Below are 26,364 nucleotides of genomic sequence, written 5' to 3' on the forward strand. Positions count from 1 at the left end.
AATGATGAGTTTCCCCCCCAAAAAAACCCCCTCCATTTGAGGAAGTACTCATACCAGTCATGATCACTTCCACTCTGCTTTAGATCATAATTCCCTGGTCTACTCTACCTTGCTGGCATTTGGGTTCTTTCCCCAATTTTTCAGCGTCCTTTCTAGATGCTGACTTTCTTCCTTAGAATGGAAACTTCGAGAGGACCAAGAATTCTTTCTCTGTGCTTATATTTTTATTCTCAGTACACAGTACTTGTATACCTACTTTGTGCTTGGAATAGAACAAGCACTTAGTAGATGTTTTACGTATCTCTCAGTGAAAGAACCGAGTAATGATTATCTATTTTGGAATTTGTATTTTAACAGAAATTGTTCAAGATTTCTATGATTATTTGTGGGTAGAGGGATATATCTGAGGGCATGGGTGTGAAATAGATGATGCCAGTGTGGATATTTCTCTCTCAACTAAAAATTAGATGTAGGATGGTAATTGATTTTTTAAAAAAGCCTTATCTTCTGTCCTAGAAGCAATATTACCTATCGTTTCCAAGGCAGAAGAGCAGTAAGAGTCAGACAATTGGGGTTGTGTGACTTGCCTAGGGTCACCCAGCTAGGAAGTGTCCAAGGTCAGATTCGAACCCAGAACCATCTACTTCTACACCTGGGTTTCTGTCCACTGAGCCACCTCACTGCCCCCACAGCATTCACTCTTGATGAATAGACATTATAGTGATCTACATGCTCAATGATGAATGAGAAAAGTTGATTAACAGATTTTTCTAGTGAGGTTACATAATGAGCCACACTAGGGAGACAGTATAGAAACAAAAGAGAGAAGGAATAAGTTGAAAACCTTGAGAGACATCCACAATAAGTCTTCATGAGATGGCTGAAGATTAAGTAAAAGAGAATGAAGGAAAAGAATGGAACAAGCATTTACTAAGCATCTACTAAGTCCTTTATAGAGAGCATCTCATTTGATCATCACAAAAATCCTTTGAGATAGAGATCCAGTGTAAAGCTGGGGAAACCAAAGCAGACAGAAGGCAAGGGGCATAGCTAAGGACACACGACTAGTGTTTAAAGCCCATATTTGAACCCTAGTCTTATCGAGCCTAGGACAAGCACTCTAGTCACAGTGCCACTGATGGGCTGCTCTTGAGTGTCAAGCTAGGTCAGAGGAAGATGGAAACCCCAAGAAGAGCCCATTTCTGGCTTGAGAGCCAAGTCCACCCACCATGAATGAGAAAAATGTCACTCTATTTGCCAGATAAGAGATCAAGGCTCACTCTGGAGCTGCCATCTCAGTGGAGGGAAGAATGGGGAGTGTGGAGGGATTAGAAAACACATGGTGCCCCCAAAATGGAGATTTAGGAGAGACCCAGCAGCAGAAAGGAAATCTCCCTTGTCAAAAAGCAGTCATTTAACCAGAAAGTGAAAACTTTGGAGAGGAACCCTGCCACCTGTCAAAGGAGCTCATTCCCTTTATAAATTATTTATCTATTTTTTGGAAATTTATCCTGAAACAGTCTTTTCTTTTCTTTCTCCTATTGCAAATTCCATGCAGAGGTCCTGGTTCAGTCCACTGTCACCAGATACAACAAGGCTAAACCTTCCTCTGGGTGACAGGCTTCCCATACCCTCAGGGAGCTCTCATTTCCCCATGAGTCTTTTCTCAGGGTCCTAAATCCCTCCTTCTTTCGTATAATTCATATAATTCCTATAGACAAGGAAACTAGGTCCTGGCTTTGGGATCCTGGCTGCTTTCTTCTGTAAAGTAGGTGTATCAATGTCCTTTTCATTCAAGGGAAGCTAGGTGCTGCAGAGGAGACCCGGAAAACCCAAGTTCAAATCCAGCCTCAGACATATTCACTGGGGGCTCCTGGGCAAGTCACTGGATCTCTACTATCCTCAGTTTCCTCCGCTGTAAAGGGGGGAGGAACCTTCTGGAATAAGCCTTTTCAAATACCCCTTCATTCTAAGGCTTTCCCTCTGCTGATTGTCTCCTGTCGATAGCTGTTTATACATGGCTCTTTACAGGTTGTCCTCCCTATTAGACCAGATTATCTCCTTGACCACAGGGACTGTCTTTTGCCATTTTGTTTTCCCAGCATTTAGCACAGGACCTACCACATGGGAAGCAACCCATAACTGTTTCTTCAATTAAAATGTCTTCCAGGTGCCAGGCCCTGGGTTAAGCACTGGGCATACAGAGTGGCAAACGAGAGTCCCTGCCTCCGGGAGCTCACAGTCCAGAGGAGGAGACAACGTGGAGACAAATCTGTACAAAGGAAGCTCCATATGGGGTAAGTAGGGAAATGCTTAGCAGAGGGGAGTCGCTGGAATTAAGAGGGGGTGAGAAAGATTGCTTGACAGTTTCTTTATTGACTTGCCTGGCTTCCTGAGCCACTGGGGCTAGCAGTTTAATTCATTCAGCCCTGAATACAACACCCACCACGGCCTCCTGAGAGGTGGCGGCCATCCTTGGCACCAGGGCTGGACCCTGGCCCCAGCCCCCACGGGAGGCAATGCTGCGAGACTGGCGCCGCCCAGGCCCGTCCTGGGCCAGGACCCTTTGCTCGTCTCTGACCGCTGACCTGTATCGTGAGGTCCCGCCAAGGTCTCTAAAAGATCGCCATACGGACATTCTGTCCCAAGACAGCAGACAAGAGGCCTCTAGCTTCCAAAAGCCTGGAGGCTGGCCCAAAGCCTGGGTTATCTTCTGTCTCCTCAGGCCTGGGCAAGGGCTGATGGAGGGGCGGCCTGAAATGGCTCCTGGGCAGGAACTCCCCACCACCACCACCGATGGCACCACTAAGCCTGCTCAGCCTATAGGGAGGCAGGGACACCTGGGTCCCACAGACTTGCTGGAGAAAAGGTTGGGAATGCTTGGGGTGGAAGAGCCTCGGGTACAATTCCCTCTCAGCTCTTTGGGGGGGGGCTGGAAAGGGGGCCGGACGGTGACCCCTGCACGTGCGCACACCACACACTAAGTTGTCCTTCTCTGGCCATCATCTCGGGGAGTCTCACCAATAGTTTTCCGAAAGAGGAAGCAAAGTTGTTAAGCTGTTTTTATAGCTCAATTCCCTGAAGCCCAAGGGGGGGGGGTCCGAATTGGCCCCAGGTCAGATAGAAGGCCAGGGCCTCCAGGGCCGAGCCACACACATGCACCCCCATACCTCAGACCTCTATGGACCTTCACTGTTTGGGCTCTGGTAAATAGGAATTCTAGGGAGTAACAGCATTTGGGGGAAGGAGGGCCAAGAGCAGCTCAGTGGATGCAGAGCCAGCCCCAGAGACGGGAGGTCCTGGGTTCGAATCTGACCTCAGAGACTTCCTAGCTGGGTGTCCCCGGGCAAGCATGTAATCCCCATGACTTAGCCATTATGGCTCTTCTGCCTGGGAACCCATACACAGGATTGATTCTAAGACGAAAAGAGAGAACTGTTTTTTAAAAGGTAGCATTGGGAGAGGTGTGGGGCGCAGAGCTGGGAAGGCTCAGTGCCAGAGCTCTCTCTAAGCATTCCAGGCTGTTGGAAGTCCTGGATTCAGGAGACTGCAGTCTCCTGACATTCTGGAAGGACAGAGAACAAGAACAAATCTTACTTGAAATCCTACCTTTGGATTTCACACTGGCCTTCTTGTGTGGACTCTGTCGCCAGAGACAGGAGGGCGCAGACACCCCACAGTGTGGGAATGGGGAAAGGCCCAACAAATCCACCTTCTGACTTTCCTTTCCCTCCCTGAGCCCACCTACCAGCCCATCCCGACTGAGAGGCTGCCTAGATCTAGCAGGTGGAGAATGAACATCCCAATCCATGGTGGGGACAAGAGAATGGGAGCTCACTGATCCTACAGAACTGCTTGAAGGCATTTGGAGAGCTCAATGAAAGGGGCAGCTGGGTGGCTAGTGTCCAAGAGCTCCAAGCCTAGAGGTGAGAAGTCCTGGGTTCAAATCTGGCCTCAGACACTTCCTGTGTGACCACGAAAGGCAGGTCACTTCATCCCCATTGCCTAGCCCTGAGCACTCTTCTGCCTGGGGACCAATACACAGTATTGATTCTAAGACAGAAGGTAAGGATTAAAAAAAAAAAGCTCAATGAATCTAAGGAAATAAATATTTACCAAGTATGTAGCACTTTGAGGTTTACATAATGCTTTAAATAGATTGTCTCCTTTGATCTTAAACCAGAGCTGGCAAGGACCTTCATTGTCATCTATCACAACCCCCTCACTTTACAGATAAGGAAACTGAGGCCAAGAACTCCTCAGTGACTTGCCAAAGTCATAGAGGTAGCGAGGGGTAGAACTGGGGTTTTAACTTCTGTTGCTTGGGTTCCAATCGATTCCTCTATTGAATCCCTCTCCAGGGAAACAGGTACGGAGAGTGCTGAAGACATTTGTCAAAAGGTAAGAATTTGTCAGTATCCGATCTAAGCCCTGAACACGGGCCTTCCCACTTCAAATCCAAGGTCCGTTCTGCTGGATGACATTGTCTCCTGGTTCATCGGGCATGTGGCAATCAATCTCTTTCCAGGGAAGCCAAAGACACAAGAGTTGCCCAAAAATCGGGGCAGGCCACAGAAGTAAGATCAATAAAGAGTGGCTTGGTCTGTCCCTCGGCAGGGAAGATTGGGCTGCAGGATGAGAGAAGATGTGATGTAGAGACAAGTAATTTGGACATTGGACAAGTAACTTCTCCTATTTTAGTCTCAGTTTCCTCAATTAGAAAATGAGGGAGTTGAACTAGATGGCCTTGGAAAACCACAGTCAGCTCTAAGTCTATAACCCTTCCAGACAGGCAGAGAATCCATCTAACAATCCCCTTTGGTATGCTCAGCCCTGGTGCTGCACAGAAAAATCATGAGGTACTTGGCCATCTTGTTCAAACTCTCACTTTACAAATGGAGGGAAACGGACATCAAGGAAACAAGAGACTCATAAAGGGCAACCAGCTACCAGCCCTGACTTCTTATAATCACCCGACAAGGATCACAGAAGTAAATCTGGGAGGGAACTCAAAGGCAATCCTTATGCTATAAAAGGAAAATGGGATTTTATACACCAACTAATACAAGTTCTCCACTTTACAGCTGGGGAAACTGAGGTCTAAGAGGCTGACTTGACTTACCAAAGGTCACACAGATAAGTATATGAGGATTCCCATAATTCCTCCTTATAAAGCAAAATGCTCCAGAGTTTCCAGAATAGACGTGCACTGAGCACATTGCAGACCAACTGCTATACTCTTGGTCAAGAATCAAGAATCCAGAAGATATGGTTTCGAATTGTGCCTTTGATATTTGGTAGCTATGCCATTCCCTTCATCCTTCTGAGCCTCCATTTCCTCACTGTTAAAATGTCACCCATCCTTTAGCTTCAGTGGAGAACTCTCTTATCCTTATTTTGGTGAGGGAATTCATCAAACTCAATAGAGAAATAGGTGAGAACAAGGAAAATGGGAGCTCAAAAGGAAGATAACACCAGTGAGAGAAAAGGCACATGCACAACCTCTCTGATCCTAAAGTGAGTGAGCCGGAAGTGGGAAAATCCAAAGAAAGCCAAGAATTGGAAACTAAGGGATGTTGGTGCTCATCAACTGGGGAATGGCTAAGTATTCTATATGAATATAATGAAATATCACTGTGTAACATATGTGATGCTAGTCTATTCCTAGTTTCTGCCAGATTGCTTCCATTTTCCCCAGTTTTGCTGGATGAAAAGGCATACACAATTTTATAGTCCATTATAGTTCCAAATTGCTCTCCAAAATGGTTCAATTATTTCACATGATCAACAGTGTTCCAATTTTCCCATATGACCTTCATTGATCACTTTCTTTTTCTCATTTTGGTCAATCCGATTGGTACCTCAGAACTGTCTTAATTTAATATTTCTTTAATCAATAGTGATTTAGAATATTTTTCATATGACTATAAACAGTTTTGATTTCTTCATCTGAAAGCTGCCTGGTCATATAGGCCCTCCTTCTTCCTTATATATCTGACAGGTAAGCTAGTCCATGCTCTCCTAATCTGTTGGTATCACTCTTTACGTCTAAATCATGTGCCCATTTGACCATATCTTGGTACATGGTATGATATGTTGGTCTATACCTAGTTTTTGCCATACTGTTTTCCAGTTTTCCCAGCAGTTTCTGTCAAATAATGATTTTTTGTCCAAAAATTTTGGATCTTCGAGTTTATCAAATACCAGATTACTATGGTTATTTCCTACTGTGTATTATGTACCTAACCTAGTCCACTAATCTATTACTCTATTATTATTATTTCTTACTTTCTCCCTTAAAGCATTCCCCTAAGAAAGTCTTCTGTTCATGGTCTTCTACCTACTTTCTGGTGGTTAGATTAGGGAAAATATTATTTCTCAGTATTTTTAGAAAAAATGAAATAAGATTTGTAGACAAACTAAAAAGGTTTTAAAATATGATTTCATTTTCCAAAGAAGGGTTCTATCTTTTCTATCTTTCTCTAGGCACCATTTTTTTCTTTTACATTTCTATATTTTATTTTTTTCCAAGTATATGTAAAAACAGTTTTAACACTTGCAATTTAAAATATTGAGTTCCAAATTCTACCTCACTATCCTTTTTCTCCCTTCTGGAGAATGCCAACAATTTGACATAGATTCTAAAAGTGCAAAGAGACAAAACATATTTCAATATTGGTCATGTTGTGAAATAAAATACTGAAAAAATCCAATAAAAAGAAAGTTTATAATAAAATATATACTTTGATATGCATTCAGATTTTCATTGTCCTTTCTCTGGAGGTGGACAGCATTTTTCATTGTCTTTCAGAACTATCTTAGATCATTGTATTACTGAGAAAAATCATATCATTTGCAGCTAATTATTATACAATGTGGTTATTGCATACACTGTTCTGATTTTTCTCACTTTGTCTTGCATTAGTTCATGTAAATCTTTCCAGGTTTTTCTGAAAACATCTTGCTTGGCAATTCTTGCAAAGTATAATAGTATCCCATCACAATCTTATACCACAACTTGTTCAACCATTCCCCAGTTGATGGATGTCCCCTTAATTTTTAATTCTTTGCAAACACAAAGAGGGCTGCTATAAGTAATTTTGTACAAAGAGGATCTTTTCCTTTTAGATTGTTTTTCTTTTGGGGATATAGGCTGAGTGGTGGTATTGCTGGATCAAAGGGTATGCACAGTTTCGAAAAACTTTTCTCCAGAAAAGTTGGATCAATTCACACCACTTACATACATTAGTGTCCCAATTTCCCCGCATCTCTTCCAACATTTGTCATTTTCCTTTTCAGTCATATTAGTCAATCTGATAGATAAAACAACTTCATTGTTTTCATTTGTATTTCTGTAATCAATAGTGATTAAGAGCATTTTTCATATGACTATAGTTTTGATTTCTTCATCTGTTCATATTAAAAAATAACTCTTATATTCTATCTTAGAATTGATATTAAATATCTGTTCCTGAGCAGGAGAGTGGCAAAGGCTAGGCAATTGGAGTTCAGTGACTTGCCCGATTTGCCCAGGGGCACAGAGCTAGGAAGTATCTGAGGTCAAATTTGAACACGGGACCTCTTGTCTCTAGGTCTGGCCCTCTAGCCACTGAGTCACCTAGCTGCCTTCCTATTCACATTTTTTGACCATTTGCCAATTATATTCTTATAGATTTCACTCAGTTCTCTAATATTAGAGAAATGAGGCATTTAACATAGAAATGCTATAATTTTTTCACCCAAATTTTTACTTTCCTTCCAATCTTGGCTATATTGTTTTGTTTGTGTAAAACTCCACATTCTTTCCTCTCACTCTTTTCTTAACCCCTTACCATCCAGCTTCTGATATTATCATTCTACTGAAATTACTCTTCCCAAAGTTACTAATAATGTCTTAGTTACCAAATCTAATGTTTTTTATTCCATTTTCATTCTCTTAGTCCTCTCTGAAATTTTTGACACTGTTGATCACTCTCGCCAACTTAATACACTTAATTCACTGGGAATCCATCGGCTGCTAGGGATTTTTCCTTAGGGAGCATTTTCCTTTTCAGTTAATCTGGGCAATATATATATATTCTTGTGAATATTCATCCATTTCACTCAGACTGTTAGGGTATATTGAGTATATTGGCATATGCTCTTCTCTCTAAGTTTCTAAGACATCACTCTTCTGGTTCTGCACCTACTTATCTGACTGAGCCTTCTCCGTATTCTCTGCTGAATCTTCTTCCAGTTAGAGTCTGTCAACTTAGACACTTCTGGGTTTCTAAGTCAAAAGAATTAAAAATCTTATTGAGATGGTTGATAACCTATGGAGAATCCCCAAGAGTATGGACACTGAGGACTAGTGTCTACCACGGACAGGTTTTTTGCTTCCTTTAATATATTTTTATTCCATTAAATATTTCCCAATACAATTTTCAAAAAGATTTTAACATCTATTTTTTAAAACTCTGAATTCCAAATTTTCTCTCTCCTTTCCCCCACTCTTTGAAAAGCCAAGCAATCTATTGATTATATATGTGAAGACATGCAAAATACATTTTCATGAGTCATGATACAAGAGGAAACACACCACCACCAAGAAAACAAAAATAAAGTGGAAAAAAAATTCTTCAGTCTGCACTCAGTTCTCTCTCTCTCTCTCTCTGTCTCTGTCTCTGTCTCTCTCTCTCTCTCTCTCTCTCTCTGGAGGTGGATAGTAATTTTCATCCTGATCCCTTTGGAATTGTGTGGGATAACTGTCTTGATCAGAGTAACTAAATCTTTCACAGGTCATTATTCTTACAATATTTCTGTTACTATAAAGATGTTCTCTTGGTTCTACTCACTTCACTTTGCATCAGTTCATAGAAGACTTCCAAAGTTTTTCTGAAACTACTGTTCTCATCATTTCTTGTGACAGCTTTCTTCACATGATTCCATTTATCTACACTGAGGCTTACTCTGAGGCAAGGCTGGAAACTTGTGGCAACAGAGGTGTGACTCAGCTGTCCTTTAAAGGCCAAAGCCCTGCCCAATCAAGTACTTAAAGAACTTAAGCCCTGCTTTGGGAATTGTCTTATAGCACTGGAATCTGGAGCTCTCTGTGCAATGACTCCTCCTTAAGCTGGAGGGGGCAGGACTTCTTTTCTACTTATCTTCCCTTGAGAATGGCCTCTGAGACTTTTATTCTCTAGCCTTGAGGACTTTTTCCTCTGATGGCCTTTTCTAACCTACTTTCCCCTCATCCAGCTTTGTGCTATCAACCAATAACATATAGAGGGCATGCTAACATTCGCCATGCCCTTTCCAGACGGGATCACCATTGATGCTCACAACAGATCTGTATGGGACATTGTAGAAATATTATTCCTCTTTATAGATGAAGAAACTAAGATGAAAGAGTCAATGATGTGCCCACAGTCACACCTCTTCAGTGCCTGAGACGGGATTTGAACACAGGCCTTCTTGCCTACAGACTATTAACTCTACTAAACCAACTCCACCATACCATCTTCTTTGTCCCAATACTTCTGTTTCCTCTCAGGAGTTCCACAGTGAGCCATTGTTTCAGTCCAGCTCCACAAAGGGGGACAGAGACTGTGTGTGGACAGGGAGATGGTCTGGGCAGGAGTTCATATATTTCAGAGCAAGAAGTAGTACATCAGGGCAGGAAGGGCCCACAGTCCCAGCAAAAACAGGAGTTAATGTGTGTAGTCTGAAGGAACAATAGCCCAGCAGCAGGTCTGTCTCTCTCCAGTAGTTCGGGTCATCGATGGAGGATGAACTGAGGTCCTGCACAAAGGGGCGAGGGGCCGGGTTCAGTACTGGTCAATGAGCCTAGATCATGTACTGAGTTAGGAACAAGTTCAGAAGCAAAAAATGGCAGCGTGGTTCTGGTCCCAGCAGCTGAACAGAGTCTCGCTCCAGCCTCTAGTATGGGCTGATTGAGGATGATGGTGAGTACTTATTTGGTGCCTACTATGGGCCAAGTACTGTATCAAACACTTTACAACCAGTAGCTCATTTAATCCCCACAGAGACCTTAGGAGGTAGGAGCTATTCCTTTCACTACTTAATAGATGAGGAAATGGAGGCAAAGAGATGTTAAAGTGAATTGCCCAAGCTGATGCAGATAATAAGTGTATATGTCTGGCCTGGAACACGGGTCCAGCAATCTTTCTTCTGTGTCACTTAGCTGCTCCTGAATGCATTCTGAAATCAAATTAGCAAGATCTCAAGCCAAAGAGCTGAACCTACAGTTTTGCCACTGGCTGATAGTGGCTGAGCCTAATAAGAGTCTATTAGAACCACAAATAAGGGGGAAAGACAAGAGGAGCTAAACTTACATTGAACCAAACCTAGGTCAAAATCCTAAGCAGGCAATGAGGAAACTTAACCTATGCACATATGGGTAGAAAATAAAAGGACCAGTTGATGAAGAATGGAACTGGTGAAATAATCCAGGTCCCTTTGGAAAGCTTTGCCAGTTTGTGTACATGGGCTCATGGAATAACAGAATGATCCCAGGGTAAAGAGTTCCTGACCTGGAAGAAGGAGAAGATTTGGGAAAGGATGGCATAAGTGTCCCACTCCTATTTCCTGAAGCCAGCAAATTAGTGCTTCAATAGAAATGACAAACCAAATCAAATACCTCACTAGAATCTAGCATCATTCTTAGGAGATTGCACAATAGGAATTATTGAGTTTATTTTAGAAATGAGGAAACTGAGGCTCAGGGGGATGAAGAGAATGTCAGAGCTCAATCCCTCTGATTCTTGCTTCTTGGCTAACTTAATGGGAGCTGGTCTACAACCAGCTGTTCCAGTCTATTCTAGAGATGCTGGGGCATTGGACTATTGTTAACTTGGAAAAATGTCAATGGCATTTTATTCTGGGAATTATGAGGCCCTCCCAGAATGCCTGGGAAAAGAGATCAAGTCTCCCATGCTTAATTTAGCTGTTACCTTTGGTAACTCAATTTACTCTCCTGGTCCCCAGTTTTCCAATATGAAAAATGAGGTACCCATATATAACCTCAGGAGTGACCTCTGAGTTCCCTCCAAGATTTGCTTTTATAATTTTTGTCAGGTGTTGATGAGAGGTTGAGGCTGGTAGTGGCTTGACCTTGGGCAAGTCTCTTTACTTCTTTAGGTCTATTTTCTCCCATTTGTAAGATGAGGGAGTCAGAATAGATGATCAGTACGGATCTCCTTTCCTTATCTAGCACCAAGGCTGGGCATGCTAAAGGGGATTGTTGGGATAAATGATCCCTTTAATTGACTCACTGGGAGGGTCAAAAAGGGTCCTTCAAAGTCATCTTGTTCAACCTTCTCAGGAGGAAATAGAAAAGTATAGAGGTGATGTCACTTGCTCAGTGTTATATAGATGTCTTCCCCAATACTCCAGTCCCAGCTCCCTATGTATGAAAACTCTGATGTTTAACAAGGGATGATCCTTCACTGAAGGATTTCCCACGTTCATTACATTTATAAGGATTCCCTTCAGTATGAATTCTTTGGTGTTTGAAAAGTTTTGCATGTTCACTGAAGGCTTTCCCACACTGATTACATATATAAGGTTTGTCTCCAATATGAATCTTTTGGTGTATATTAAGATTTGACTTCTCAACAAAGGCTTTCCCACATTGTTTACATTTATAAGGTTTTTCTTCATCATGAATTTTCAGATGATTTAAAAGGGCTGAGTGTTCATTGAAGTTTTTTCCACATTGATTACATGTAAAATGTTTCTCTCCAATGTGGATCTTCTGGTGTACATTAAGGTTTGATATCTGAATAAAGGCTTTTCCACATTCATTACATGTATAAGGCTTTTCTCCAGTATGAATCTTCTGGTGGACATTAAGATTTGAACTCCGACTAAAGGCTTTCCCACATTGATTACATTTATAAGGTTTCTCTCCAGTATGAATTCTCTGGTGACTAATAAGGACTGAATTTGTACTGAAGTCTTTCCCACATTCATTACATGAATATGGCTTCTCTCCAGTATGAGTCATTTGATGTACAATAAGGGTTGAGCTATCAATGAAGCCTTTCCCACAATCATTGCAAGTATAGGGCTTCTCTCCAGTATGAATTTTCTGGTGTCTGAAAAGAGTTGACATTTGAGTATAGGCTTTATGACATTTAGTACATTTATAAGGTTTTTCTCCAGTATGACTCTCCTCATGTACATTAAGGTTTGACCTTCTAAGGAAGGCTTTCCCACATTGATTACACTTATAAGGCTTTTCTCCAGTATGAATTCTCTGGTGATTGAAAAAAGATGAACTTTGTGTGAAGGCTTTTCCACACTGATTACATTGATAAGGCTTCTCACCAGAATGAATCTTCTGATGTACACTAAGATTTGAGCTCTGACTGAAAGCTTTTCCACACTCTTTACATTTATACGGCTTCTCCCCAGTATGAATTCTACAATGATTAACAAGGACTGACTTTTTACTGAAGGCTTTCCCACATTCATTACATGTATATGGTTTCTCTCCAGTATGAACCATTTGATGACTAATAAGGCTTGAGCTCTCAAAGAAGGCTTTCCCACATGTATCACATTTAAAAGGTTTCTCTTCAGTATGAATTCTTTGATGTTTGAAAAGGGTTGATTTTTGTGTGAAGGCTTTACCACATTTGATACATTCATAAGGTTTATCTCCAGTATGACTCTTCTGATGTAAATTAAAATTTGAATGCCTAAGGAATGCTTTTCCACACTTGTCACATTTATAAGGTTTCTCTCCAGTATGAATTCTCTGGTGACTGAAAAGAGATGAATTTAGGGTGAAGGCTTTCCCACATTCATTACATTTATATGGCTTCTCTCCAGTATGAAACTTCTGATGAACCTTAAGGTTTGAGTGCCATCGAAAGACTTTCCCACACTCATTACATTTATAGGGTTTCTCTCCAGTATGAATTCTCTGGTGTCTGAAAAGAGTTGAACTCTGGCGAAAGACTTTCCCACATTCATTACATTTATAAGCCTTCTCAATGCCATGGATTTTTTGCTGTTTAGAAAAGTGTGAATATTCAGTGAAAGCTTTACCATGTTCCTTATTACTGATTTTGTCTCCATTTTGAATCTTCAGGAGTTCATCCCTTTCCTGCTTCATCTCCTGACTCTTTCCCTGGCTCTCACTTTCCCCAAAGTCCCCACAAGTAGAGTAGCAATGATAAGCACTGCTTCCAATTTTCTCGCTATGGGATGATTCTTCTCCTGGAATGGTCTCTTTTGAAGCTGCCTCTGTGCTCTTTATCCTAGACTCCAAATCTGAAAAACAGTAATATAAGGTATAAATGTCCCCATTTCTAAGAAACTAGGGATGAAGTAATGCAACTGAAAATGGTGCCCAGAGAAAGCCTGCCCAATTTGGAACCATTTTTTAAACCTTCTTTTTAGTTTCTCCAGAAATATTTTTCTTAGTCTATTAATCCTTTCCAGGCCTTTCTCTATTGAAAAAATATGTAGAAATAAAGGATCAGAATCTTTTATTAAGAACGTGGTGTAAGGATAAAAACTAATCCTTGAACAAAGGTTACATCTTATCTTTTTAACTGTATTCCTCATTCCCTCAATAGACTGTGCTAAGAACTACCTAGAAATATAGCTCTAGCTTCTATTCATAATAAAATTTCAGTACCGATGATAGGGAAGAGGTTATCTAGGATCTGGAGGAGGTCCAAACACTGAAGGTCATTAGTCTCTTCAAACCTGAGATAGGATCAATACTTCCAGGAATTCTCCACTTGTGCCCCAGTGGTCTTCTCATAGTAGCAGTGCACCCCCACCATCAAGATACTCCTACCTCCTCCTCTTAGTGAGTGCTCTCCAAAATCTCCATTTGAGGAAGTACCCAATCATATACTTCAAATTTGGCATAATTCCTTTTACTTTGTCACCTTGTCTCCATCTAGATACATCCTCTACCACATTTCAGTGCCCTTTTTATATGTTGATTTTCTTCATGAGAATATAAGGTTTTTGAGTTCCAGGAATGTTTTCTTTGTGCTTATGTTAGTAATCTCAGTTCAAAATGTTTCTAGTCCCAATGTCTGGCAAAAAGTAAACAATTAATGTAGTGTGAATCTATCAATAAATAGAGAAATAGAGTAATGACTATTGTTTTGGCATATTAATCTAAAAAATATATTTTAAAAAAACTCAATTCTAAGATAGGAAGGCTGTAAGGGCTAAGCAACTTGGGTTAATTGACTTGCCCAGGATCATATAGCTAGGAACTATCAGAGGCCATATTTGAAGTCGGGTCCTTCTAACTCCAGGACTAGAGCTCTATCTACTGTGCTACCTAGCTGCCCTTCCAAAAATGTATTTTAACATGATTTTTTTTCAAAGTTACTATATTATATGTTACCATAAATATTCTTGGGTAGAGGGGCAGCTCTGAAAGCATGGGTTCAGATGAGGCAGACTACAGCAGTTTGAATAGCTCTCTTGTCAGCTAGATTGCATTGATGCATTAAGATTTTTAAATGCTGAAATTGTTTGTGTCATGGCAGACTTGTGCCCAAAATAATCAGGGCACTTTCTCCCCATTTTTTTCTCTCTCAGCTTTGTGATCACTTGACCATGGTGACAATCTTGTGACAGAGGAACAACAGGGAAAGAGATCCCTCTTTATGAGGAAGAGAGCATTTAGTTGAGTTTCTAGGTATTCATTGTCCCAAATACCAGGGCAAGTCACCAACAGATGATACTTCTTTAGCATTTTCTGTATACAGAAACTCTGAATCAAGATGGTCATTAGTATCCTACCCAATTTCTAAGAGACACCAACTTGAATTTGTTTCTTCTCCAGCCTACACTTACTGCCCAACTACCCATCTATAATCAGTCTCTGGACCTTAGGGTGCTAAAGAGACAGAAGAATGGAAGTAGGGGTCCAGGAATACCCAGCATCGAGTATTTATCACAATCATTCTTTCCTAGAATGTCTCATGGAATTCACTATTGCTGAAAAGACATTCCAGTAACTTGGGTGCTCAATGAGAGAGCAGGGTACTGGATCAGCAAAGACAGGAAGAGATTTTTTTTTTTTATGGGAATTTTACATACTGGGGCTTCCAAAGCAGAGTGTACAAAGAAAATAAAGGAAAACCCAGTACTAAGTATTGATGTCACTGATGAAGGTTCTGTAAAAGAGCTAGCAGGCAAAGAAGGAAGGGAACAAGCATTCATTAAGTATCTACTACGTACCATGTACTGAGCTAATAAGTAAGCCCATTCTTAACGGTATCTCATTGGATCCTGAAAACAACACTTAGAAGCTGCTATAATGCTCCTCATTTATAGCTGAGGAATCTGAAGATTAATGCCATCAGTTTTATCAATTAAGAAACCATTTTGATGTAGCGAAGTTGCTCAATGGATAGTGTATCAGGCTTGGATATGGGTGGTCCTGGGTTCAAATGTGGCCTCAGACACTTCCTAGCTACATGATCCTAAGGAAACTACTTGACCCCAACTGCCTAGTTCTCCTGCTTTCCAACTGATATTGAGTTAGGGTTTTTAAAAAAAGAAAAAGAAGTCATTGTTAACTTTGGAGAGTTTAGACTCACTTGAGGACATACTCAAGCACACTGGTGGAGGGTTCAGAAAACCCTCTGCATCACAACACTGGAGGTTTTAAAGGTAAATGAGCAGCTTTTGAGTACAAACAGACCAGAATGGGTATCTACTGTCAGAAACATGAGGTCATCCTGTGGCTCTAAAAGAAGCCTTTTGAGGGGGATCCTGTCAACTTTCAAGAAAGTTCATTCAACTTATAATTTATGAAGTTTGTCCTGAAGCAATCTGGTTTGCCCCTCTGCACATTCCATGCATTGTACAAGTCAGTGTTCTGTAGTCAAACACAATTAAAAAAAATCAAAAGAAAAGCTAAACTCTCTCCCAGATGACAGCCCTTCCAATATGTGAAGGCAGCTTTTATTTCCTCCGAAGTCTTTTTTCCAGGGTCTAAATCCTTTTCTCCAAAATCTAAACCTAAATCCATGAAACAATCCACAGGACGAGTCAAGGCCATTCAATATCCTGGCTGTGCTCCTGTGGACACTCCAGTTCATCCATGTCCTTTTATGAATGGAGCCCAGAACTGCACACAATACGAGGATGAACTCTAGAGGCAGAGGACCCAGGCTCCATCTCTGACCTATTTCTGGAAGCAGTGCCCCTCTCGATGCAGAACAAGAGGGTAAGAGCTTTTTTACCTTATTTCTTGTGCTGACTATCATCTAGGATCTTAGCTATTCTCTCAGCTTTGGGTCATGAGGAAGTTTTTTGAGAATAATATGTATGAATATCTTTATCCAAGTCACTGGAAAAAATGTCACAGCAAAGGAAAAGACAAGTGGATCAGAGAAGCTTTTTTTAGGTATAAAAGGGAACTGAAAGAAGGACAGAAAGACAAATCACCAGTGAAATTGAGAATCTTTTAGGTACAGAAATAAACAGGAGGAAGTCTAAGGAGAAACACAGGCATTTAAATTGAGGAATTTTCCTATATACTGAAGGAAATATACAGACAAAAACACAGCCTGGATTTTGAAGTATCCTTTTAGTCACAGAAGGGAAAAGAAGTTCAGATAAGAGACACAGGCGTCGAAACAGAAATTTTGGGTTATTTTTAGGGAAAGAAAAGAAATGCAATAAATCCACATCAAATCCCCACACTAAAGTTGAAGCATTCTAAATTTTAGGTAGGGACAGCAACAGAAGCATGACCAGATAAAAAGACAGCCACTGAGACTGGAACATTCTTTTTAGATCCAGAAAGGAACAGAAAGAAGGCCAGAGAGCAATAGTACTGCAGAAAGCTAAGCATTCTTTTTGGTACAGAAGGAAATGGAAGGAATTTTAGGAAAAAACAGGGCCAGAGAAAAGAGAGATTTTTTTTTAATCTACAGAAGGGAATGGTAGAAAGGCAAGATAAAAGGACAGACATCAGGAGAGAGGCACAAAGCAGCCACTTCCAACCAGCCCAAGATATCTACCACCAATTCCTACCGGCCCTGTCTCCCAACAGGGGATGTGGAGAACCTTCTGTGCAGAGGAGCACCTCTCTCTCCAACCTCAGGCCTCTGCTTGTCCTGTGAGGGTTCAAGAGGGGCACTCTCCACTTAACGATGAACATCTGAACAATTGGCCATACCCTGGACCCCCAGGAATCTGAGCTCATCATTATCCTCTCTAAGCTCTGGTAGATCCAATTCCCATTCCTTACCCTGACCCCTGGCTCCTCATTTCCACCCCCCTCCAAAGTTTTAGCCCAATTCCTCCTGACCCTTCCACTATGCCCTCTGGAAATACCTGTTCCATGGGCAACAAATTTCCTTTCATCTTAAATATCCCTCTACTAGCTTTTTTGTTGTTGTTTTTACACTCCATCTTAGAATCACTACTAAGGCAGAAGAGCGGTACGGGCTAGGAAGTCTCTGAGGTCACATTTGAACCCAGGACCTCCCATCTCTTGGCCTGACTCTCTATTCACTGAAGCACCTGACTGTTCCCATCTATTAGCTTTTAATGAGAACCGATTTCTCCCTGATGCCACAGCCTCCCTGGGCCTTCTTTCTAGTACTAGAGGCACCTTCATTCAGCCTCCTTGCTTCACTAGTAGAGGCTATATCTTGCTCCTCACTGTGGCTTCCATGATCTCTCCCTTCATCAATCATTCAGTAACATCTCTTCTTTTAAGAGGAACTCCTATTCCTATCTACCACCCAATCAAAATCCTGGTCCCTGTTTTCTAGGTCATTGCCCTGCCTTACTCATTAAGTTTGATATGTGGCTTATAATTATGCTGTCCTCACCTCCAGCCCTCAAACGAGGGAAATCCAACACGCATGATTCTTTGCTCAAATATCCTAATGATTCAATTCCCCAGCCTCCATACCTTCCATGAGCTACTCTTCCTCTTGCCATCACCCACAATGTACCACCTCCATGTTCGGGAATTGTGAAAATTCTATTGCCTGACCACAATTGGTGACATTTCACCTTTACCTCTGCCTTGTCTTACATAACCCTACTCTCCATCTTGGCAGTTAGGTGGTACCGTGGAGAGTGCCAAACCTGGAGTCAGGAGGACTTGGGATCAAAGCCAGCCTCAAACATTAGCTGTGGGACCCTGGGCAAGTCATTTCACCCTGTTTGCCTCAGTTTCCAAATTGCTCTGATATCTTTGCCAAGAAAACCCAAATGGGTCAAAGAGTCACACACAACTCTTCTGCAACCTGACTTTCAATACCTTGAACCACTCAATCATCTCCTAGGACCTCTCCCCTGAACTCTCTCCTTTTCTCCCTGTCTTGACTCTTCAGTGACCCAAGTAAACTCTTAAACTTCCTCCCCTGAGTTTCTATCCCACATTAATATATTGCTGGTTACCCCATGACAAGCCTTAGCCTTGGATCACTTGCCATTCTTTACTTTCACTCCTAATCAGATGGAAAAAAATCTTGCAATGATTTTTGACCGGGTCTACTACAAATTTTTGCCAAATGGTCTCAACTGGGCCTCCATTGCTACTAAACAATCCTATTATGCCCGCCTTATCAACTCACTATTTCACTGTTTCCGGCTCTTCCAAATATCTTTACTCCTCTCCAAATTTGCCATGGTTCCACCTGCCTTTACTCTCATTGAGAACTTTGCCTCAAGTTACAAAAAAAAATTGAGATTTACCATGAATTCCTTCTTTTCTCCTCTTCCTTATCTCCTATCATTCCATTTGCTAATCTCTTCCTTCACCCCAGTCTTACATGATAAAGTGGCCTTACTCCTTACCAAGGAGGTTAAGCCCTCTACAAGCTCAAGTGATTCCATTTCTTCTAACAGTTTACCTGTGCTGTCAATCCTACTCTTCTATTTATTTTTAAACTTTCCCTCTCTACTGGCTCATTTCCTACTACTTACAAACACACCCAGGTATCCCCAATACTGAAAACAAAACAAACTCAGTTGACTCTTTGACTCTGTTGATCACTCTCTCCCATTTAATACCATCTTCTCTGTAGGTTTTTGGGATTCCACTTTGTCCTGGCTCTTAACTGACTGCTCCTTCTCTGTGTTCTTTGCTGGATCTCCCTCCACCCAGAGCCTATCAACTAGCATTGACGTTCTGGGGTCTTCAAGTTAGAAGAAATGAAGATGTTGAGATAACTGGTAAAATCATGAAAAGTCCTCAAGAGTATGGCTACTGATGTACAGTATCTAACACAGACAGCTTTCTTTTTTAATGTTTTTATTTCACTAAATATTTCCTTATAACATTTCTAAAAATTTTTTAAACATTTATTTCGAGTTCCAAATTTTCTCCCTCCTATTCACTCTTTGAAAAGTCAAGCAATATATCAATTATACATATGAAGTCATGCAAAATATATTTCCATTAGTCATATTGCAAAAGAAAACACACACACACAAACCGTGTCCCCACCCCCAATAAAAATAAAGTGAAAAAAGTACTCTTCAATCTGTACTTGGAGTTAGTTCTTTCTTGGAGGTGGCTGGCATTTTTCATCATAGTTCCTTTGGAATTGTCCTGGTTCACTGTCTTGATCAGAATTGCCAAGTCTTTTACAGTTCATCATGCTTACAATATTGTTACTGTGTAGATGTCCTCCTGGTTCTGCTCACTTCACTTTGTATCAGTTCATAAAACTTTCCAGGTTTTCTTAAAACCATTATTCTTATCATTTCTTGTAACAGTTTTCTTTACAAAATTCCATTTATCTCCATTGAGGTCCAACCTGTGGCAAGGCTGGAAGCTTGTTGAAGCAAAGGCCTGACTTAGATAATTTCCAAAGCTCTGAGCCCTGACACAACCAAGTACTTAACCCATGATTTTGGACTTGTCCTGAAGCTTTTGAAACCTGGAGTATTCTATGCAATGACTCTTCCCTAAAGCTGGAGGGGGAAGGACTTTATATTATATAGGGACAGGTCCTCTGATATCCTCCTTTAAGAATGGCTGCTAAGACTTTTGTTCTCTAATCATGAGAACTGTTTCCCTTGATGGCCTTTTCCAAACTACCTACCTCTCACCCAGCTTCATAGTTAATGACATATAGAGATGGGAGGTCCTGGGTTCAAATCTGGCCTCAGACACTACCTAGCTGTGTGACCCTGGGCAAGTCACTTAATCCCAATTGTCTAGCTCTTGCTGCTCTTCTGACTTGGAAGCAATACATAGTATTGATTCTAAAACGGAAGATATGGGGTGTGTTTTTTTTTTAATTTGAGGGAAAAAAAGGTACAAAGGTGATGTCACTTGTCTAATGCCACACACAGATATCCTCTCTCATCCTCCAACTCTAGCTCCCCAATTTCTTTCATCTCACTCCATTCCAAAGGACACACCAAGCCGCCCTTTATCCATCTAGCTGTGTTCTCTGCCCTGGATCTCTGACATCTTCAGTGATTTTGAATATCCTAGAAATAGGCTGTTGAGCACATGCTTGGTCATTCAGGAGACAATGACAAAGGGCAGCATATTTGGAGTCAGAAGGTCTGGGTTCAGGGCTTAGCTCTGGCCCTAACTAAATAAATCTCTTCTTCATACGAGGCATCAATTTCCCTAGAGAGATTTTGTGATACAAAGGAAGAGAATAACATTTTTTTCCATGTCAAGGGGCATGGGTTCAAATCCTAGTTCTCCTCATTATCTTTATGACCGAGCCTATCTGGCCTAAAGGTTCCTTTATCTATAAAATGAGGGAGGTTGGGATAAATGATATTGAAGGTCCCTTATAGCTCTGAATTGGGAACTAAATGAGATAATCTATTTAAATTACATGTAAACTGTAAAGAGGACTGGGCACTGAACCTCCCATGGGCAGTTCTAGTTGATCTGGGAATATCATTGTCTTGGCACCAGGTACCCCTTTGTAGATCTCTGAGCTGAAAGGTTTCAAACTTCCTTCTGTGTTATAAATTCCTTGAGGTCATGGACTGTCTTTACAAGTTCATATGATAGGTTACTGCTTCTAAATAAATCTACCACAATACAGATATTTTAGAGATAAAAACCTAGGTTTTATTATGCTTCAGCACAGGTTCAGGTAATAGAAAAATAACTAAACCAAGGCTGGAATTTTTGGCAAAATCTTGATAGAGAAAATTACTGTCAGAGAAAAATCTTTTTTTTAACCTACTACTTTATGGCCTCTTGGGTCATTCATAAAGGTCACTCAGGCCCAGTCAAAGCAATTAATTTCTTATGCTTCCTTCATTTACAGTTGAACAAATGAAGTTAGGATAAACTAGTAAACATAATTACATATTTCAACACCAAGTTTGCAAAATACTACATTTATAAAACTACAAGACTACATTTTAAAAGAAGTCACAATTTTCTAACTGAGAGGAAGGAATTTACAAAGATAATCAAAGGACCAAGGGTTAAAAGAATCCTTTTAGTTAAAGGAAGCTCCAACTCCTTTTTTGGCTCCTTGCTATAATTTGATGAATCAGATTTTAGGAAGGCAGGGTTAATATTAACAAGAAACAGGCTTTGGTTAGCCAAATGTTCCATGGGGGGTAGCATAATACAAGATGAAAATGCATTATCATGATGGAAACAATTACACATGATTATGAACAACTTTGACAGACAGGAAAACTGTAGGCAATCAATAGAGGAGAAAAGCTAGAATGAAGAAAGTCCTCCTGTAGAAGGTAATCCCTCTCTCTCCCATTATCTCTCCAGGAAGACTGATTGGCTCCACAATATCCCTTTCTCCTTCTTTCCCAGAGATTAGATAACCATTCTGAAGCACCCTCAGATATCACTTCTGGAGAACAGGAGGGAAAGATGAAATGGGCCTGGAACTCTGGATGGAGGAAGGTTGGGTCCAGAATAGACAAAAGAATGAAGTTGAGAGTTCTAGTATCTCTTAGTGCATTCTGCCCTCTAGGTTAGGGCTTAGGTTAGGGTTAGAGTTAGAAAGCAGAAGAAACAGGTCATCACAGAGACCTATTAAGATCTTATTAGGACTGGATATTTTGAGAGTTGAGAAGGTGAATCCTGGACTTGAAAACAGGAGCAAAAGGACAGAGTCTAGTTCAGTCTCTTCTCCTGACTTACTGGGTGATCCTATACAAGCCCTCACCTCTCTAAGGGTCTCAGTCCCTTCACAAATATGAGAAAGGTAAGGAGGCAGGGACTGATGGTTTCTGAGGTTTCATAATGCTTAGAACCAGAAGGGATCTCAGAAATAACCCGAGCCAATCCCATCTCTACATGTTGTAGATGAGTATGCTCGAGGGGAATTAACTTGGTCAACACAGCCAGCAACTGGCAGAGCCAGACTTCTGTCTTCAAGTCCTGAACTTCCTGCCATCCTCCAATGCCTTTCTATGACATATAATTAGAAATGGAAAAAGTGATGGACAACTTGACAGTTCTGTATTCATAATTGATTTGGGGCTTTGGGTAGGGCTGTGCTGGATCCACCTGAAGTCCCTTTAAATACACAAACATAAGTTGGGTTTCATAACTGCCTAATGCAAAAAGGGAAAGGGAAAAAAAAAGTAAACCTCCCAAATTAGAGGTAAAGGCAAAGTTCATACAGAAATCGCATAGCAAATGGGAGTCTTACAAATGGGATCAGAGACCTGTTGTTCTAGAAGTCAGATTTCAGGATCTGACATTATAGAACTTCTGGACAAGATGATTGTTCGAATGAAGGCAGACCACACAGGTCCCATATCACAGGACTCCTTTCAGTAGGATTTGTCTGGCAAACAAGATTTGAGTTGTTGCTGAAGACTTCCTTATGATTGCTATTTCTTTAACCCCTCTGTATGAACATTCTGATGTTTAACAAGGGATGATTCTTCACTGAAGGCTTCCCCACACTCATTACATGTAAAAGGCTTCTTCTCTTCAATGTGCATTTTATGATGCTTAACAAGGTCAGAGCTTTGAATGAAGGTTTTCCCACAATCATTACATTTATAAGGATTCTCTTCAGTATGAATTCTCTGATGTTTGAAAAGCTTCGCATGTTCACTGAAGGCTTTTCCACATTGACTGCATATATAAGGTTTGTCTTCAGTACGAGTCTTCTTATGTATATTATGATTTGACTTCTTAACAAAGGCTTTCCCTGATTGCTTACGTTTAGAAGGCTTCTTTTTATCATGAATTTTCTGGTGATTTAAAAAAGCTGAGTGTTCATTGAAGTTTTTTCCACATTGATTACATGTATAATGCTTCTCTCCAATATGAATCTTCTGGTGTACATTAAGATTTGATCTTTGGACAAAAGCTTTTCCACATTCATTACACGTATAAGGCTTTTCTCCAGTATGAATCTTTCGGTGGACATTAAGATTTGAACTCCGACTAAAGGCTTTCCCACATTGATTACATTTATAAGGTTTCTCTCCAGTATGAATTCTTTGGTGACTAACAAGAACTGAATTTGTAGTGAAATCTTTCCCACATTCATTACATGAATATGGCTTCTCTCCAGTATGAGTCATCTGATGTACAATAAGGGTTGAGCTATCAAAGAAAGCTTTTCCACAATCATTGCAAGTATAGGGCTTCTCTCCAGTATGACTTCTCTGGTGTCTGAAAAGGGTTGACATTTGAGTGTAGGCTTTATGACATTTAGTACATTTATAAGGTTTCTTTCCAGTATGACTCTCCTGATGTACATTAAGGTTTGACCTTCTAAGGAAAGCCTTCCCACATTGATTACACTTATAAGGCTTTTCTCCAGTATGAATTCTCTGGTGATTGAAAAAAGATGAACTTTGAGTGAAGGCTTTTCCACACTGATTACATTGATAAGGCTTCTCTCCAGTATGAATCTTCTGATGTACCTTAAGATTTGTTCTCTGAACAAAGGCTTTACCACACTCATTACATTTATAAGGTTTCTCTTCATTGTGAATTTTCTGATGATTGAAAAGTGTTGACCTTTGTGTGAAGACTTTCCCACATTGATTACATTTATGAGGCTTCTCTCCGGTATGAATCTTTCGATGTACACTAAGATTTGAGCTCTGACTGAAAGCTTTCCCACACTCTTTACATTTATATGGCCTCTCTCCAGTATGAATTCTACGATGATTAACAAGGACTGACTTTTTACTGAAGGCTCTCCCACATTCACTACATGCATATGGCTTCTCTCCAGTATGAACCATCTTATGGCTAATAAGGCTTGAACTCTCAAAGAATGTTTTCCCACATGTATCACATTTAAAAGGTTTCTCTTCAGTATGAATTTTGTGATGTTTGAAAAGGGTTGACTTCTGAGCAAAGGCTTTACCACATTTGGTACATACATAAGGTTTGTCTCCAGTATGACTCTTCTGATGTAAATTAAGATTTGATCTTCTAAAGAAGGCTTTCCCACACACATCACATTTATAAGGCTTCTCTCCAGTATGAATTCTCTGGTGACTGAAAAGGGATGACCTTAGAGTAAAGGCTTTCCCACACTGATTACATTTATAAGGTTTCTCTCCAGTATGAGTCTTCTGATGTACCTTAAGGTTCGACCTCCGACTAAAGGCTTTCCCACACTCATTACATTTATAAGGTTTCTCTCCAGTATGAACTCTCTGGTGTTTAAAAAGGGTTGAGCGCTGACCAAAGCCTTTCCCACATTTATTACACTTGTAAGGCTTCTCTCCATCATGAATCTTCTGATGTACTTTAAAGTTTGACATTTGACTGAAGGCTTTCCCGCACTCATTACATGTATAAGGTTTCTCTCCAGTATGAGTCATCTGATGCACAATAAGGGCAGAACTCTCAATGAAAGCTTTCCCACACTCATCACATTTGTAAGGTTTCTCTCCAGTATGAATTCTCTGATGTTTGATAAGGATAGAGTTTTGAGTGAAGGCTTTCCCACATTCATTACATTTATAAGGCTTCTCTCCAGTATGAATTCTCTGATGATTAACAAGGGTAGAGTTTTTATTGAAAACCTTCCCACATTCATTACATGTATAAGCCTTCTCAATGGCGTGAGTTTTTTGATGTTTAGGAAAGTTTGAATATTCAGTGAAAGCTTTGCCATGTTCCTTATGCTTATTGATTTTGTCGCCATTTTGAATCTTCTGATGTTTGATCATTTTTCTCACATCTTTTTCCTGCTTCATCTCTTGTCTCTTTACCTGGCTCTCACTTTCCCCACAGTCTCCACAAGGAGAGTAGCAATGATCAGCACCACTTTCAATTTTCTCTCTGTGGGTTGGTTCTTCTCCTGGAATGGTCTCTTTTGAAGTCTCTGTGCTCTTTATCCTAGGTTCCGAATCTGAAAAACAGTAATATATGGTACAAATGTCCCCATTTCTCTGAGCTTTGAGAAAGGAAACTCTGGATAAAGTAATGTAACTGAAAATGGTGCCCAGAGAAAGATAGCCCATTGTAGAATCATTTTTAAAACCTTATTTTTAGTTTCTCTAGAAATACTGAGAAATATTTTTCTTAGTCTAATAATCCTTTCCAGACTTTTCCCTAATGAAAGAAAAAAATCACAGTACTTTCTTAAGAACACAATGAAAGTATGAAAATCAATCCTTGAAGCTTACCTCTTTTAAAAAATCATTTTATTCTTCATCTCCTTAATTGACTATGGCAAGAGCTACCTAGAATCATAGCTCAAACCTCTATTCATAAGAAAATTTAGGTACTGATCACAGGGAGGTTATCTTGGATCTAGAGGAGGTCCAGGACAACCAAAGGCATTATTCCCTTCAAACCTGAGATAGGCTCAATACTTCCAGGACTACTTCCCCACTTGTGCCCCAGTGGTCTTCTTACAGGAGCAGTGTACCCCACCACCACCACAAAGACACCCACATCTCCTCCTCCTAGAGAGTTCATCTCTAGAATCTCTATATCAGGAAGTTTCCAACCAAGATCAAGACTTCCTTATCAAAGGGGCAACTAGGTGGCTCAGTGTATTGAGAGCCAGGCCTAGAAACTAGGTTCAAATCTGGCCTCATGTTCTTCCTAGCTTTGTGACCTTGAACAAGTCACTTAACCTGGTTGCCTAGCCCTTATTGCTCTTCTGCCTTAGAACCATCACACAGTATTGATTCTAAGACAGAAGGTAAGGGTTTAAAAAAAATCTATTGTCTACTTTGTCACCCAGATAGTGGCCTAATAGCTACTTCCCCCACCATCTAATCATAATCAATTCTGGAACTTAGGGTCCCAAAGAGACATTAATATGGAGGGAGAGGCCCATCTGGTACCACTTTCCTCTTACATTTCAGCACCATTTTGGTATGCTGCTTAACCTCATGGGAATGTAAGCTTTTTTGAGTTCCAGGAATGCCTCCTTATTACTTACATTTGTATTC

General features: G+C 40.6%; 2 protein-coding genes across 2 annotated transcripts in view; both read right to left on the reverse strand.

Annotated features, from left to right (window-relative positions):
* The window catches only part of LOC100010077 (zinc finger protein 665-like), a 131,891-nt gene that overhangs the window by 58,466 nt on the left and 47,061 nt on the right, over positions 1-26,364 (reverse strand). The window lies entirely within an intron of this gene.
* The window catches only part of LOC100618583 (zinc finger protein 665-like), a 32,378-nt gene continuing 25,267 nt past the window's right edge, over positions 19,254-26,364 (reverse strand). Inside the window, exon 3 of the mRNA XM_056796283.1 lies at positions 19,254-25,310. Within this exon, the coding sequence (XP_056652261.1) occupies positions 22,813-25,310 (2,498 nt within the window). The 3' untranslated portion in view covers positions 19,254-22,812. The remainder of the gene's footprint in view (positions 25,311-26,364) is intronic.

This window comes from Monodelphis domestica, chromosome 4 (assembly GCF_027887165.1).
Source record: "Monodelphis domestica isolate mMonDom1 chromosome 4, mMonDom1.pri, whole genome shotgun sequence".
In the NCBI taxonomy this organism is placed as follows: domain Eukaryota; kingdom Metazoa; phylum Chordata; class Mammalia; order Didelphimorphia; family Didelphidae; genus Monodelphis; species Monodelphis domestica.